At 41.9% G+C, this 17971-nt stretch overlaps 1 protein-coding gene across 1 annotated transcript; it reads left to right on the forward strand.

The window, feature by feature from the left end:
- On the forward strand, window positions 1–17529 carry clptm1 (CLPTM1 regulator of GABA type A receptor forward trafficking). The gene is made up of 14 exons (XM_028571899.1): window positions 1–122; window positions 8669–8799; window positions 9541–9664; window positions 9886–10044; window positions 10273–10390; window positions 10494–10579; window positions 12305–12425; window positions 12555–12799; window positions 13253–13346; window positions 13468–13658; window positions 14135–14230; window positions 14566–14701; window positions 15336–15503; window positions 17076–17529. Exons 1-14 carry the CDS (start codon window positions 72–74, stop codon window positions 17267–17269), a joined length of 1914 nt encoding a protein of 637 aa, XP_028427700.1. The 5' UTR covers window positions 1–71; the 3' UTR covers window positions 17270–17529.
- Window positions 17530–17971: the final 442 nt, after the last annotated feature.

Here is a 17971-nt window from a genome sequence, read left to right on the forward strand (position 1 = left end):
TGTCCTCTCGCGAGACGGAGCGCAGTTTCCCAGGCAGCAGTGTGGTGTGTGCGCGATAGAGACAAGGAAAGATGGCGACGCAGGAGAGCGCAGCAGCTAAAGCTATCGAGAGCAACGGCGAGGTAAAAATGAATGACACTCTTATAATCTTATATACTTTCTAGGTCCTGGAAAAAGGGACAGTTTTATTTGTTTGAGCCTTGAATGTGTGGCCGTTAACATTTAAACGTGTTGTCGATCGTTACACGAGCCTCAGTGACGTTGTCAGTGCCGGTTGGTTTTAAAAACGACCCCCTCCTGCCGTTAACGATCATGTGCTGAGAAATCCTGTCTGAGAGAGCGGTGTTCGTGGTGAAATCTCACCTGAAGACCTACAATTAAAACCAAAGGGACAAGATAATTAGTTGACTATGTGTGTGTCGGCTGCAGTGTGTCAGCAGTCAGCTATCACAAGGCCTGAACCTGAAAAACGCAGCTGGGCTTCAGTATCCAGGCCGGTCTGAATCTGCTCACACACACACGTCTTCACTGTTAAACCATGTCACCTGCCTTTTTATTTACAGTCAATACAGGGAAAACTTCGGGCAAAATGTACATTATGTAGCTACGCGTCACGACAAAGCTTTATCTGGCAGCTCATCTTGGTAACTTAACATTGACAAGCGAGATGAATCAGGTGTAACGTTAGACATCGTCAAATCTGGTTAACCCAGGGAAATGCTCTCCTAAATTGTTATATCAGCTATTGGGACGTAATTAACGTTAATCTAGCAAACTAGCAATTACTTCCGGACAGACTGATGTTACCAGAGGTCACTTTCCAGAGGCAAACCACTGGTCTCCCTTGTGCTTAATTCAAAGTCTGTCTTTGGTCAAACAAACACAAACCTTACTAGTGATACAATATTGATAAGATCAAACAAGCAGATTGTAATGCTGTAGAAAATGGCAAATATTTGGTATCTTTACTATTAAAAACCAAGACGGACCAATGTTTTTGGCCTTCAACTGACGATTGATCAATTCATCTTTCAGGACTAGGTTCTAGGGCAGATTGATAATGGAAAAAATAATAATCCCAAATATTTTGGTCAATATTGAAAGCATGAATATTTAACACAATTTACTCATTAACTTTTGAAAAGATGTTTCATTTATTGAACTTAATCAACCGTGAAAACCCCTTCAACTGTGAAATTTCCCTTAATTCTCCCGTTTCATCTTGTTTTCTGTCCATTCAGAACACAAAACAAAATAAGAGTTTACTTGCAAAACATAATCTCGATCAAAATTAGATTAATTGCACTGCCCTACTAGCTATAACGTTAACTTTAATTTTGATTTATTTTCATGGTTTCGGTTTTAAATCTAGGGTAACGTTATTCTTTCAGTTCACGCCTCCCATGTCATTATCACATTGAAGTCTCAGAGCTGAGCAAAGATAAATCTCTGAGAATTGCAGAAAAACCCAGAAGGTTGTTACCCTTGTGTTGTCCTTCGGGTCACTGGGACCCGAAGGACAACACAAGTGTTATGTACTTCCGTTTACTTTGTTGAGAATTGTTCTCTAAACCCTGTCTCTTGTAAGTAAAGTTTATTTCTAGAGCACATTTAAACACAGTTTAAACTGACCCAGATGCTGTACAAACAAGCACTAAGGTGCTGTATTAACCCTTGTTTTGGGTTAAACAATATATATATATATATATATATATATTATATATATATATATATATATATATATATATATATATATATATATATATATATATATATATATATATACACACATACCTACCTACCTACCATTTTTTTATTTTTTTAAGGTATTTTCCAGATTCAGCCATCTGGATAAAACAATAGTAAAAGCAACTTCAGAAACAGTATACAACATATTTCATGTAGGATGTGGGGAAATGCCTTAACACTTAAATGTTGCTAAACAATTTTTTGGGGTTTTGCACAGATCACTAGGGATAACGGATGCCTAGCTCTGTGATTCAAATCTAATTGTAATACATTAGTGGCAGAAACTAGGGCAAGGGTACAACATGCGCTCAGTGTCTCTTTTTGGTAATGAAATAGCTCGGTCAGGATATGTGCTATTAGTTTTTGATGAGGCAGTTATGTTGCTCTTGAGGCCCACCTCTGCTGGTGAATGACTTCAGCTGAGAGAAACGTCTGTGGTATTAATCTAGGGGAAACAATAAGTGGCTACTGTTTTCAGAGTTTTTATTTAATATTTTTGCAGGTTATTGGTGTAGGCTTAGGCTATGATGAAATTAACATTTTCGTGTTTAAAATAAACATCCATTTGATTTTTCCATGTCCTAAATTATGGTAATGCAAGTAGGGCTGCCCCCTCTTAGTCAATTAGTCGACTAATCAGTTGTTTTGGTCTTAGGCAATTTAAGATTTCTTTAGTCAGTCACTTTTTTATATATCCTTCTTCATGCTGAATAACTTAGAATGAAAAAAACTTCTCAGCACATCTGTGGTAAACACAAGATTTAAAGTAGTGCTTTTGCAGGTACAAGTGTTAGTCAACTAAGAATTTCTTTAGTCGAGGACAGCCCTGACATCATCTTTAATGTTGGCAAATATGCAATGTAGCACAGAAGGAAAGGCTGTTCGGCCATTAGCAAGTGACACACATTCAACACAGAGACCTTTTTATGTCCTTATTTATATGCCTAATATTGCATATTAAATTGCTTCCTCCTGTAGGAGATACTGTCGCCATGTGTAATAAACATTTCCAGAACAATCTCGTCATCTGTGAAAGACTTATTTGATGTATTGGCCCTCCTTCTGTCAGACACACACACACATCCAGTGTGAAGCATTTACTCTGCACCTCTGCACCATCCGTTAATTGTTAATCCTTGTTCAGTGTGTGTAAATCTGCACCATCTGTTACTTGTTAATCCTTGTTCAGTGTGTGCATATTGTAAATTATTATCTTGATCTTGAACTGATAACCCTGTTTATCTTGAGCATGTTGGTGATCAGTCTGTGAAGCGGTTATTACGTTGATCCCTCCAGGAGACCGAACCACGTCTCTGATAATAGAATTGCTTCTATTTAACACAACAGGACATGGCAGCGAGGATGAAAAGCTCTATTTTGAGCCAATTCATGGCCTTTAAATTCAGTGTTTGATGGTGCCTTTGCCACTGGTCTATCACGAACTTCAACATTTCCAATGTTCACAGTAATTTCTTTGCCTTCTTGGCACCTTAATAAGGTGCTGAGCGGAAAACATTTTAGCCTCAAGTGTTTGTTTCTAGAGGCCAGCCTCGGGTGTCCTTTGTGTTGGTGACAATGGGGGGAGATTAGATGTTTAGATAGTGAATGAGTCTCATGACTTGGCATGCGCTTGTGCATTGTGTCACTTGAATAGAATGTGGCCTTGTTTGGGGGGGTGACATGGACACACTAAAGCAAACTAATGACAGATTTTACTGATTTTAAGTATGCTAATATGCATGCTCATACTTGATACAAAAGCTTTATTAGGTCAGGAGGTCATGGTTGCTACAGTGTTTTTAGAAATGAAGTGTCTCCGCTTGGGCGCCCCTCGTATGTCATCTTTATATGTCCTGGAATTTGTAATTGTAACTAAATAAATGTAAAAAATATATATTTCTATAAATATAAAAGTAGGGCTGGGCGATATGGAGAATCAGATATCTCCATATTCTTGTCCTAATACCTTGATATTGTGGCTATATAGGGTTGACAATTGGTCCATCCATCCATCTTCGTCCACTTATCTGGTATCGGGTCGCGGGGGGAGCAGCTCCAGCAGGGGACCCCAAACTTCCCTTTCCCGAGCAACATTAACCAGCTCCGACTGGTCCCGAGGCGTTCCCAGGCCAGGTTGGAGATATAATCCCTCCACCTAGTCCTGGGTCTTCCCCGAGGCCTCCTCCCAGCTGGACGTGCCTGGAACACCTCCCTAGGGAGGCGCCCAGGGGGCATCCTTACCAGATGCCCGAACCACCTCAACTGGCTCCTTTTGACGCGAAGGAGCAGCGGCTCTACTCCGAGCTCCTCACGGATGACTGAGCTTCTCACCCTATCTCTAAGGGAGACACCAGCCACCCTCCTGAGGAAACCCATTTCAGCCGCTTGTACCCTGGATCTCGTTCTTTCGGTCATGACCATAGGTGAGGGTAGGAACGAAAACTGACCGGTAGATCGAGAGCTTTGCCTTCTGGCTCAGCTCTCTTTTCGTCACAACGGTGCGATAGATTGAATGTAATACCGCACCCGCTGCACCAATTCTCCGACCAATCTCCCGCTCCATTGTCCCCTCACTCGCGAACAAAACCCCAAGGTACTTGAACTCCTTCACTTGGGGTAAGGACTCATTCCCTACCTGGAGAAGGCATTCCATCGGTTTCCTGCTGAGAACCATGGCCTCAGATTTAGAGGTGCTGATCCTCATCCCAACTGCTTCACACTCGGTTGCGCACCGATCCAGTGAGTGCTGAAGGTCGCAGGCCGATGATGCCATCAGGACCACATCATCTGCAAAGAGCAGCGATGAGATCCCCAGCCCACCAAACCGCAACCCCTCCCCACCCCGACTACGCCTCGATATCCTGTCCATAAATGTTACAAACAGGATTGGTGACAAAGCGCAGGCCTTGGGGAGGCCAACCCTCACCTGAAACGAGTCCGACTTACTGCCGAGAACCCGGACACAGTTCTCACTTTGGTCGTACAGAGATTGGATGGCCCTGAGTAGAGACCCCCTCACCCCATACTCCCGCAGCACCTCCCACAGTATCTCCCGGGGGACCCGGTCATACGCCTTCTCCAAATCCACAAAACACATGTAGACCGGTTGGGCATACTCCCAGGCTCCCTCCAGGATCCTTGCGAGAGTGAAGAGCCGGTCCGTTGTTCCATGACCAGGACGGAATCCGCATTGTTCCTCCTCAACCCGAGGTTCGACTGTCGGCCGAACCCTCCTTTCCAGCACCTTGGAGTAGACTTTACCAGGGAGGCTGAGAAGTGTGATACCCCTGTAATTGGCACACACCCTCTGGTCCCCCTTTTTAAAAAGGGGAACCACCACCCCAGTCTGCCACTCCTTTGGCACCGTCCCAGACTTCCACGCAATGTTGAAGAGGCGTGTCAACCAGGACAGCCCCTCCACACCCAGAGCCTTGAGCATTTCTGGACGGATCTCATCAATCCCCGGGGCTTTGCCACTGTGGAGTTGTTTGACTACATCAGTGACTTCCACCTGGGAAATTGACAATGATCCCCAATCGTCCTCCAGCTCTGCCTCTAATATTAGTCGGATTCAGGAGTTCATCAAAGTGCTCCTTCCACCGCCCTATTACCTACTCAGTTGAGGTCAACAGTGTCCCATCCTTACTGTACACAGCTTGGATGGTTCCCCGCTTCCCCCTCCTGAGGTGGCAAACAGTTTTCCAGAAGCACCTTGGTGCCGACCAAAAGTCCTTCTCCATGTCTTCTCCAAACTTCTCCCACACCCGCTGCTTTGCCTCTTTCACGGCAGAGGCTGCAGCCCTTCGGTACCCTGCAACCGCCTCCGGAGTCCTCTGGGATAACATATCCCGGAAAGACTCCTCCTTCAGTCGGACGGCTTCCCTGACCACCACGGTGTTTGTGGGTTACCGCCCCTTGAGGCACCTAAGACCCTAAGACCACAGCTCCTCGCCGCAGCTTCAGCAAGGGAAACTTTGAACATTGTCCACTCGGGTTCAATGCCCCCAGCCTCCACAGGGATGCACAAAAAGCTCCGCCGGAGGTGTGAGTTGAAAGTCGGTCGGACAGGGGCCTCGTCCAGACGTTCCCAATTTACCCGCACTACCCGTTTGGGCTTACCAGGTCTGTCCAGAGTCTTCCCCCACCCCCTGACCCAACCCACCACCAGATGGTAATCAGTTGACAGCTCCGCCCCTCTCTTCACCCGAGTGTCCAAAACATACGGCCTCATGAAACGATTATAAAATCGGTCATTGATCTTTGGCCTAGGGTGCTCTGGTACCACGTACACTTATGAGCATCCCTATGTTCGAACATGGTGTTTGTTATAGACAATCCATGACTAGCACAGAAGTCCAACAACAAACAACCACTCTGGTTTAGATCAGGGAGGCCGTTCCTCCCAATTACGCCTCCCCAGGTGTCTCCATCATTGCCCACGTGCGCGTTGAAGTCCCCCAGCAGAACAATGGATTCCCCCCACTGGAGCCCCATGCAGAACTCCAGTCAAGATCTCCAAGAAGTCCGAATACACCAAACTCTTGTTTGGTGCATATGGGTAATGCTGCGTTCCATTTACCTCAGAATCTGATTTTCCGAGGTCAAAGTCGGAAACACGCCCCCTGACCTCAGATTTCCGAGCTCGGAACTCGGACAACCTCACAGTAGCCAGTGTTCAAAATCCAACATGGCCAACCCCTGTATCAACAGTTGTGAAAGCTGCAGTAACATAAAGTTATAAGCACTTCTGTCTTATTTTTGTCACTAAATAAGTCGTTCACACAGGCATGTTCAACTTCTATCTGTGGACATGTTGTTATGCTGTTTGCATGCACAAAAAACGGCGTAATGCATTATCAACTGGTATTGCTAACAATAGCTAACCAGGCTAGAGCTAATGAAAACAATGAAAATCCGACTTTTAAATGGAACGCATTCAACTCAGGTATGACGTCATTCCCAGCTCCGGCTTCCGAGTCCAAGGTAAATGGAACGCAGCATAAGCCTCTGTCACTACCCAATGTATGTCGAGTGCAGATGTGAGTTGCGCATGCGTCACTTTGCGACAAGTAGCCTACAAGATGCTAACGGTGTTTTGAGCTAACGTTAGCAATCAAGTAGCCTACTAGATGCTAACGGCGTTTTGAGCTAACGTTAGCAATCAAGTAGCCTACTAGACGCTAACGGCGTTTTGAGCTAATGTTAGCAATCAAGTAGCCTACTAGATGTTAACAGCGTTTTGAGCTAATGTTAGCAATCAAACAATCATAGATAGCTAAAACGTTTTTGAAATGACTGTTGGCTACAAGTTAGCAGTCAAACACAACAAAGGCTGTCACTTGAATGGCGTTTAGAGCTAACGTTAAATCTGAGCATGCACAACTCGCATCTGCACTCGACCAAAGCCGGTCTGACTCGGCTAACATTGGGTATGACACGTTATGCCGTAAACCGTTTAAATCTGAGCATGCGCAACTCACATCGGCACTCACATCGGGCAGTGACACCTCTCTCCACAACCCGTACCTCCTATGGCGCTATTTTGATGCTAACAAGCACTCACCCGCCGTTGGCATTCCATTGACTACCATTTGTTTTGACATCACTTTGACAGCGAATAACTTTACATCTGAAGCGTTTAAAGACTCTTATTTGTCCATTGTTTATTTCTAAAGAAACACGACAATGTATAAAAGGCTCTATTACCTTGTATCTCACGTTATGGCCCTGTAGTAGATGTTTTTTTGTAAAAATAGGCTAACGATTGTGTCATAACCACGTGACTTACTGTCGCATAGTAGAGGAATTACCGCATAGTCAGGAGAAGCTCGCAGGCAGTTTCGACTTACATTATCTGTTAAGTTTAATTGCTACGTCGTCAAGCTCAGTTTGCAGCTGCGCAGTAACGCTCAGCCCTCACCAGAAAAGTGCTTCTAATCAGCTGTAGAATGTTGGATTCTTGAAATGGTCTGTGCAGTGGGTGTGGCCTCAATAGCCCTGCAGTAGGCTAAGTACTAGCCCAAACCATTGACCTTTAGCTTAACATATGAAGGTAGCTAACTTGTTGCCTTTGATTTACAATGGTTATGGTTCTATGCGTGCTAAGCTAACCATCAGCATTGTCTATTGTTTCCAGCCTATCAACAATAAGTGGACTATACAATTAACACATATTAATAGCAATGGGTTATGTATTAAAAACTAAATGTTGGCCAGTATGTAGTAGCCTATGATGATTACTGCGTGCGTGCATGTCATTGATGAATATAGAGAGAACATTCAACTGAAGGTGCATTAAATCAGGTTGTTTTAACAAAGATTGTGCTGCAAGAAGTTTTTTTTTTTTCAACTACATTTAAGTTCCCTGTTAGACTAACAGTATTATAACAAGCAATATTAAAAATATTCAGTTTATTCCTGTTAATTCCCATGGAATGTTTCCAACTTTGAAAATTCCCAGAATTTTGCAACCCTAAACATGAGTAGAGCTGCAAAGATTAATCAATTTAGTTGTCAACTATTAAATTAATTGCCAACTATTTTGAAAATTGGTTTGAGGAAAAAGTAAAATTCCAGTTTCTTAAATGTGAATATTTTCTGGTTTCTTCAGTCCTCTGTAACAATAAACTCAAAAGCTTTGAGTTGTGGGCAAAACAAGACATTTAAGGGCATCATCTTGGGCTTTAGAAAAAACTCATCTACATTTTTCGCTATTTATCATCCAAACGAATCGATTAATCGAGAAAATAATGAATGAAAATAAGCGTTGGTTGCAGCCCTAAACATGAGTCAGTTCCTTTTTTACTGCCAGTGAGAAGCTGTTCTTGTTTGATTACATACTTCATCATATGATGCCATTGCTGCACCATCATTGTGACTTCCTTTGACTACACTGACTGTGTGTTTTGTATGGTTGTAGGTGAGTAGCAATGGGACTGCTGCAACAACAGATGGCGAGGCTGTGCAGACAGCTGAAAATGCACAGCCTCTGCAGCAGCAACAGCAACCAGCACCTAATGCATGGCAGGTCATTAAAGGAGTTCTCTTCAGGTGAGTTTTTCTTTTTGTCTTTTAATCTGGCAGGCTTGCCTTCTCTTTACCAGCTGAGAGCAAGCCCACAGATAAAAGCTTATTCTGATACAAGGGATGTAATAATTAACTAAATACATGATGGGATATATTATGGTGGTGTCAAAATCCAAATGAACACTGTGTGCAGAGCCACAGCTCAGCTGAAATGCAATCTGCTCCAGATATTTGTGCAGAGTTGAGTCTATGTTGCCTGTGTATCTGCCCTTTATATTTCTAATGTTTTAAAATATCAAGAACTGACTTTTTTTTTTTTTTCCATTTGTATCAGTCTAACTTATTATATAAGATATTGTAAATTGGACTGATAAAAAATCTTTTGACCTTACTGATTTATGATGCAAGAAAAAGCATCTCTCTGAGTGAAGTAGGAATATACTGTAAGGCAGTTTGAGTGGATACAGCTTGATCAGATTAGCCTCCTTGTGGTTTCATTCTCCTGTAGTAGCTCTTCAGAAAAAAAAGAAAATACGGAGTCACAGAAATGTACAGATGTACCCAGTATTTGTCAATTTACAAATAAATTGGTATTATGTAGGGGTGATGAGTTGGATTATTAAATATAACCCATCACCTCTGTTGCTCTCATCCTTTTTATATTTCGTCATCGTTCTTTATCTGTTTTTCCCTCTTATCTTTTAATCTTAATTCCTTATTTACTAAATTTTCTTTTCCTCCGCCACTGTTTCACTTGTTCTCCAGAATCTTCATAATCTGGGCGATTAGTAGCTGGTTCCGTCGAGGGCCGTCCACGCCAGACCCCAACACGCCAGCCGGGGCCCCCAGAGTACCCAGCAGGAACCTGTTCCCCAAGGACACCCTCATGGTACCCTCAGCTGCATGGCCAGCTGTTTTTTTAATTATTTTTTTTATTTTTTTAATTTATAAATAATTGAAGATGTTCATTCTTAAACACCCCTCACACTGTTTTCCCCTTAAGCATTCTGACAGCGAATCAATATCTCTCCCTTTCACACTAACTCGCTTGCTCTCCCCCCGACTCTGTAATATCATAAACACCTTTTTATTTTCTCACCATGCTTGCAGGACCTGTACGTGTACTTGTCCCAGGAGGAGGTGTTCTCCGACTTCAACAACACAGAAGCCCTGTTTTGGTTCCAGAGGGACCTGGTCTATGGAGACTGGACCGTCGGGGAGAGCGGGGACGGCTGTTACGAGCAGTATAAGGAGTTGGACATCCCAGAGGTGAGAATTACTGAGGATAAAGGGGAGGTGCAATGTGAGATAGATGCAGCTGGAGAGAGAGGTGACAGACAGCAGACGGATGGTGAGAGGGAACAGGTATTTCAGGAAATTGGGTAGATGACTGTGAAGCACAGGAAAGAGGAGTTAGTAATGAACTTGACAAATTTGGAATGTAGATGTGTTTGTCTGAAACTCTAATACTTCTTCCTGTTTGGTGTGCGCTTCCAGAAAGTGCAGCACAACGGTTCCCTTTACATGCACGTCTACTTCACTAAAACTGGATTCCACCCAGACCCCAAACGCAAGGGGCAGTATCGCAGACTGGCAACAGTTCATACAACACGAAGTAAGCACATGTGAAACACACAGATTGTAAACTATAAACAAAAGTTGTAATAATATATTTGAGAATGTTTAAGTGTTAACCTCTTATTTGTTTATTCTTTCAGTGCTGAATAAATTCAAGCGAAGAAAGTTTATGAAGACCAAGAATCTACTAACAGGAGAGACGGAAGTAGATCCTGAAATAATCAAGGTTGATACATTTTGTTTTATTTATAAGTTACTAATTTTGTACCCTGTAGAGCTAGACCGATGAGTTGGCCAGGCCAGTATATCACAGAAATTATTGAAGATATTTCTCTGTGTATATATATATATGTCAGCTCTTGAGTAAGAAGAAATTACAGTAAAGAAATGCCAAACCATTTTTTATTTATTTCAGGTTTATTTAACAGGGACAATGCACACTAATAATACATAAAAAATGTACAGTGTGCCAGAATTAGCCAAAAGGCTATTTCACATCTGCTGTCCCTGGACAGATCGTACAATGTCGCACCTAAAAAGATAAAAGGATTATAATAGTACATAGACATTTAGTCCAATACAAGTAAAATTGACTATAAATGTAAAGAAATGATCAAGCATATAAACAAAAACAGTTGGTCAACACCAACACACATATACACACACAAGCCACACTGTCAGTCCAACAACCTCATAGGCATAGCACAAGTGACACAAACAAACAGGCAGGACAGGAAAGACAAGATAGCAGCAAGATTGTGTAACTACATGTAATGTTGACTGTCCTGATTCCCTGATTACACTTCTTCAAAGGAGCACGCCGACTTATTGGGAATTTAGCTTATTCACCGTAACCCCCAGAGTTAGACAAGTCAATACATACCCTTCTCATCTCTGTGCATGTTGTAAGGCTGTCTGAAGGTTCCAGCGGCATCAGGCCAGCACAGAACATGCAGGTGAATGGTTCCAGTAATCCTACTGCTCCGAATAAGTGACAAAATAACGCTAACATTTTCCTATTTACATGTTGTGATTTGTAGAGTCGCTTGTACAAAAAACAACGTAACATACACAGCCATCTTCTAACCGTAAACAAACCGGGAACTATATTCTCAGGCGGAAGAATAGTACATGGGCGGAGTGATTTGCTGGCAGCAAGCCGTTTTCAAACTCGCTTCGGGAAACGACAACAAACTTTGAACTAGCAAGCTATTAGGGCTGTCCTCGACTAAAGAAATTCTTAGTCAACTAACACTTATACCATTTTGTCGACTAATCGATTAGTTGATTTAATTGACAGAGCTGTGCACTTTGAGAGGTGGTTAAGACTAGAAAAGCACAATATAAATGTAGTTAATTAACCATCTGTAAAACTGAGTTTCTCCACAATTAATCCTGCAAAAGCACCACTTTAAATCTTGTGTTTACCATAAATGTGCTCAGACGTTTCTTGGAAATGAGTAATTAAGCATGAATAAGCATAAAAAATGACTAATCGACTAAAGAAATCTTAATCGACTAAGACCAAAACGACCGATTAGTCGACTAATCGACTAAGAGGTGGCAACCCTACAAGCTACACGCTGAAAATGGCAAGCTTTTGAAGAAAATTTGGATCGCGCAACAAGGCAGGACTGCTTGGTTCTTTCGGGGAATGAGTGTAAAGATTTACATGTTTACGACATTTACTATCTAACTGGGACGTTTTGGGACCGTTGCTATGGACAAAATACACACGGCGATAACACTAGTGAGCAAATTCAAACTCTTATCCTGGAATGTATGTGTGGTAGATCCAGACCTCACTCCACAGCGCTGTGGAGATAAATCTGGCAATGCAAGACTAATCATCAATAGAAATAATGGTTGTTAGAACAGCTGAGACAAACTGCTTTTTGCATTTGGTGTTGCAGCTCACCACTGACTTGTCAAATCAAATGTTTCCTCACAGCGAGCGGAGAGCCACGGCCCGGTGGAGATCATCTCTCATTGGCACCCCAACCTCACCATCAACATGGTGGATGACCACACCGCCTGGGTCAAAGGCTCTGTACCTCCTCCTCTAGACCAACGTAAGTTCCTCCCGCTCAATTCTTTGCTATTAACTGCCCATAAATGGGGCTGTACATTTTAAAAGGCCTGTTTTTCTTAGTTCTTTTTGTGTCAAACCATCTTTGACATTTCCACTCTTCTATCACTAGATGTTAAGTTTGATGCAGTAAGTGGCGACTACTATCCCATCGTGTACTTCAATGACTACTGGAACCTTCAAAAGGACTACTATCCCATCAATGATACCCTGAAAACACTCCCACTGCGCCTCGCCTACTGCCCACTGTCCTTGTGGCGTTGGCAGCTGTACGCTGCCCAAAATGCACGTTCACCGTGGAACTTCCTACCCGAGGACACCTACGAGCAGTCCGATGAAGACCAAGACTCGGTCAAGGTAAGACGTCAAGGGTCAGGAATTTTAATAGATGAGATGGAAGTGTTTTTGGTCCTTTTGATGCAGGTTTGGGTTCCTGTATGTTTAGTTGCAATAATAATGGCTCTTATTTAGATATTTATATTATGGTACATTGGAGAAATAACTGATATATAATTAAACATGAGACACGTGCTGTGTCATTGTGGGGTTTACATGGAAACTTTTATTCATATAAAAAGTTACTATGAGGCAGGTGCATCTTTACAACAGACATTTTAACTCCTGAGCAGTATACTACTTTCTATCCAATTATCTTTGTATGACATATGAAGTAACACTACATCTTTACTTAATCTCAGCTGTCCAAAAACACTGAAAGCACTTTGTAATACTGTGAAAATAGGTTAAAAAAAAAAAAAAAAATAGGAAAAAGGTTGTAACTTTAAGATTAAAAACGCCCTCTCTGTATAGGTGGCCCTTTTGGAGACCAACCCGTACCTGCTGGGAATCACCATTGTTGTCTCCATTGTGCACAGCATCTTCGAGTTTCTTGCCTTCAAGAATGGTAAGATTGCAACAGCCGGTCTGGGTTGAGGATTTAACAACAACAACAACAACAACAACAAAATGGATTTCACAATGTCAGCCTACCCCTCAGCTTTAACTCTCCACCATCTCCTCCTCAGATATCCAGTTCTGGAACAGCAGACAGTCTCTCGAAGGCCTCTCAGTGCGCTCCATCATATTTGGAGTATTTCAGTCTCTGGTGGTGCTGCTGTACATCCTGGACAACGAAACTAACTTTGTGGTGCAGGTCAGCGTCTTCATCGGCCTTCTTATTGACCTGTGGAAAATCACCAAGGTCATGGATGTCAAAGTAAGTCAGGGCTACACTTTATTTATTTTTTTTTTTTCTTTTATATTTTTTATTCACAATATTGTTTAACAGTATTTAATTAAACTCTGTAGGAATTCCAAAAATATATATCCTTAGAGCCAGTGGGCTCCTGTCCTCAAAAAATCTTAAGATTTCAGACCAGCCTAATGCGGCCTATTTTTACTTATTAATCTTCAACCAGAACATTGGGAGTTACCAGTAAATGTGTTAACCAGTGAATAAGTTGAGATGATGTTCGGTTTGAATGGAAACCAGCGGACTCCTCTACTGGACTGGCTTCATAAGAGACCTTGAAGCCTGTTGATTTACATTTGATGATAATAAGTCTTGCATGTTTTTCCATTTTTCCCTTTTTGTTAATCCAACTGCTAACCTATTGTGTCCATATATGTATTCTTCCTGTTGTGCTGTTATTACCACATTCCAGTAATCACCTACGTTTTGTCTTTCTCTAGTTTGACAGAGAGAACAAAATCGCAGGGGTGTTGCCAAGATTGGTATTCAACGACAAGTCAACATATGTGCAGTCTTCAACCAAAATCTATGACGACGTGAGTTAAACCAATACTTAACTGCAGCACTCTTAACACAGGCCACATTCAGAGGACATTGCTTTCCAAAATACATTTGGAGGTCAATATATTTTATAACTGATGACGGACTCTGTCTCACTTCTATGAATGTCTGATAGTTCCTTAAGCTCTAGACTGTTAAGTGTTTCATTGTGGAGAAGGGCAAAATACCCAAACGCACTTCTCTGTTGGGATGAATACAATATCACAAGCATGTGTTGTATGAAATATTATTAATTGGTTTGCTTTTATAAGTCAATGTCTTATTACTGTTTCTGATTTAAAAAAACGTTCCTCTCTTGTACTGTGAACAGATGGCCTTCAAGTACCTGTCATGGCTGCTCTACCCTCTGTTTGGCTGCTATGCGGTCTACAGTTTATTGTACGTAGAGCACAAAGGCTGGTACTCATGGGTACTCAGCATGCTCTATGGATTCTTGCTAACCTTTGGTAAGTATGTCTGAAGCATTTACATACTCCACTACTTATCATTTTGTCTTATGTGTCCTTTTTGTTTTATAGGGACTTTTATTGTGATGCATTAATTAAAACTATATAAAAGCAGCGTTTTTTTCACTGTTAGTCTTGTTTGATGTTACAGGTCATTTATGATCATCAGACAAAAAATTACAGTTTCAGAAACATTTAAAAGTTACATATAGTTACTTTAAGATTAAAACCTAAAATACAGTATTGGCTAAAGTTCAACATTGTCTCTTGAATACTCATTTTTAACTCTCTTCCTGGAACTATTTTTAGGTTTATTTTCTCACCATATTATTGATTTAACTCTGGCACATTGTGTCCAACAGGTTTTGTTCCTGTTTATGTAAATCTGTCTATAGAGGCCAGAGATTCGGCTGATTATCATAATTCTCTCTTAATTATCCTGTCTCTAAGTGGATGTGCATACAGCTAATGTTTTCACACTTGCATCATGGTTGCATATCCAATTCCCAATAGCCTCTGCTAATGTGCTGTGTATTAATAGACTTCAGTGACATTGCCTGCTGTGTAATTTATTGCCTCTGGTATAAAATTAACATTTCCTAAATGCTGCCTTCCTTTCTATCTCTGTTTTTAGGTTTCATTACAATGACGCCACAGCTATTCATCAACTACAAAATGAAGTCTGTGGCCCACCTCCCATGGAGGATGCTCACTTACAAGGCTCTCAACACCTTTATTGATGACCTGTTTGCCTTCGTCATCAAGATGCCCATGATGTACAGGATAGGATGCCTCAGAGATGGTACGTTGTCCCTGATCTAGATGTTGTATTTATTATAAAGTAACCACGATCAGGGGAAGTTAAATAATCACCTGAAACATCTTGTTTGGACCCCTCCCTTCAAGGCATAAACCTCTAAATATATGTGCGCCTGGTCTACCCACTGATCCAACCCGGCCACCACACTACTGTATTTAATCAACATGGATTCATAGATTGTGGCACTGGTACTAAACACAACTGCGTGGATGACTCACTCAGGGAACTTTAAGTAGGCTCACAGGCAATCAGTTGTAACGGTTTTCTTTTACTTCATGGTCTGAAGTGTGCAGTCTGTCGTTGTTAATATGCTAGTGAAAAGTTTATTTTGGAGCTACTGTTATTTCTAGTTTCCTATTTTTAATTAGGACTGGGAAAATTGTAATACCTTTCTGGGCTTTCTTTCTGAAAGCTCTGATACATCGAACTCTGTGCATAATACAGAATTGCCTGAAAACCAAACAAACGTGGACGCCAAAGTCATATTTTAAAACAAAATTAAATGGATATGTTGTCAGTAAATTGTAATTTTAACCCTCACACAGACAAACCTACAACCATCTTGATTTGTGTGATGTGAACGCTCTAAAGTTGTAAACATTGGAATATTTTCCATGCCTACCATTACTCCCCCTCCCCCCCCGAACGCAACATTAGTGCAGCTTGCTCATTAACCTAACCTTTTTACATGACCAAGTTTAAAGTTTGATTTGGATTTAAAAACTATGTTTAACCACTATACTTAGGCCTGCATCGCGCGGGCGTGTCAGCCGCGTGGCGTGTCCGTTTTATATTTCGGCTCCCATGTTAACAGGTTAGAGCTTACACACTGCCGGCGTGAGACGCGCGGCTCGAGACGCGCCTGAGACTAGAAATAGAACCGACACCTATTTTTCACGCGAGACACGAGCGTGTTGAAAGCGTTTCCAGGCAAAATAGAATAGGAAAATATGTTTATATGTCATTTAGACACGAATGAATATTAATAAATGACATCTTGATGTTTTGAAAGTCTAGGTTTTGACATCAATGTAGATATAAATGTAATACAAAATTTCAGAGAAAATATTTTCAAATGTTGCACTGGTCATACAGAACGAAATATTCTGTAACATATTTTGCAGTCAATACTGCCGATGTTGTCTTGCTTTAATCAAATCAGTAGGCTATAGGCTATATAAAGGTTAGTAGGATAGGCTACCATGACAACGTGAGTGACGGTCCAACATCAGATAGGCTGTATAGGCTCTTTACAGCTACACAGACAGCCCACTTACCCATTTTTCAGTTTGAATCTGTCGGCACTATGTCCCGAGATCAGCCCTCCCTGTATCTAGCAGCAGGATCAGCGCTGCGTCAGACTCGCTTCTGGTGTGTAGGACACAGAAAAATCCACGCAGCTGACACGCAACAGAAACGCCACGCTCGCGCGACGCGTGCAGTGTGTAACCGGCCTAAGTGGGGTTGTACTCAATGAGAAATGGTTAATTGGGGATTAATGCATTTCAATTATACTTGTTTCTCACTGGACTAACCTCAGTTTCCTCTCTGCAGACGTGGTGTTCTTCATCTACCTTTACCAGCGCTGGATCTATCGGGTTGATCCCAACAGGGTCAACGAGTTTGGCACCAGCGGAGTGGACCACGTCCCGGACAACACTGCAGCGGAAGATGCTGCTCCTGCAGCGGAAGATGCTGCTCCTGCTGCCATCACAGACAAACCAGAGGGGGAGAAAAAGAATGATTAAGCAAGACCACGCCCTTATCTGCCTCCCTGGCCCTCCCTGCTGGGGCGAAGAGGACTGGTGGAAATTAGGCAGGCAGGGAAGTCGTCGTTTAGCTGTCATGGACGCCACTACAAAACAAATGCAGTTTAACTGTTCCCTCTGATTTCTGTGTGGATCCACAGAGAATCATATTCAGTGTAGACTTGGTAAATTCTTATTTCTGTTCCCCGCCCCCTCGTTTTGCAGTTCAAGTGAAGTAAAACAAAACGTGATGTACTGTATTCTGTATGATTATTTTTTTTTCAGAGGGTAACAATGTCTTGGAGTAGAGGTTGGGAGGGGGAACTGGTTGCAGTTGTTCTACTTTTTCTTTTCTTTTTTATATATACAGGGGGGAAAAAAGGCTAAATGCAGCTTTTTTTTTTTTTTTTTTTTTTTTTATGTAGATTCCTTGTAAATTTTTCTTTTCATTCCATGTAAGCACCGTGTTTCGGATTGCCTGGAAACTGGTGATTAGTGTTGGAGGAAACTGGAAAGATCCTGAGCCACCAAGCAGGTTGAAATAGAGAGGTGGTGACTGGAGATAAGATGGACAACCCTACAGGATACTACCCACAACACAGTGACTACTACCCTCAATTTTAAACAGATGGTTAATGTTCTAAACTTGAACATAAAAAATAACCGCCTTGTTGGTATTAATATAAATATATTAATATTGTC

The sequence above is a fragment of the Perca flavescens genome, chromosome 3 (assembly GCF_004354835.1).
Source record: "Perca flavescens isolate YP-PL-M2 chromosome 3, PFLA_1.0, whole genome shotgun sequence".
Classification (NCBI taxonomy): Eukaryota; Metazoa; Chordata; class Actinopteri; order Perciformes; family Percidae; genus Perca; species Perca flavescens.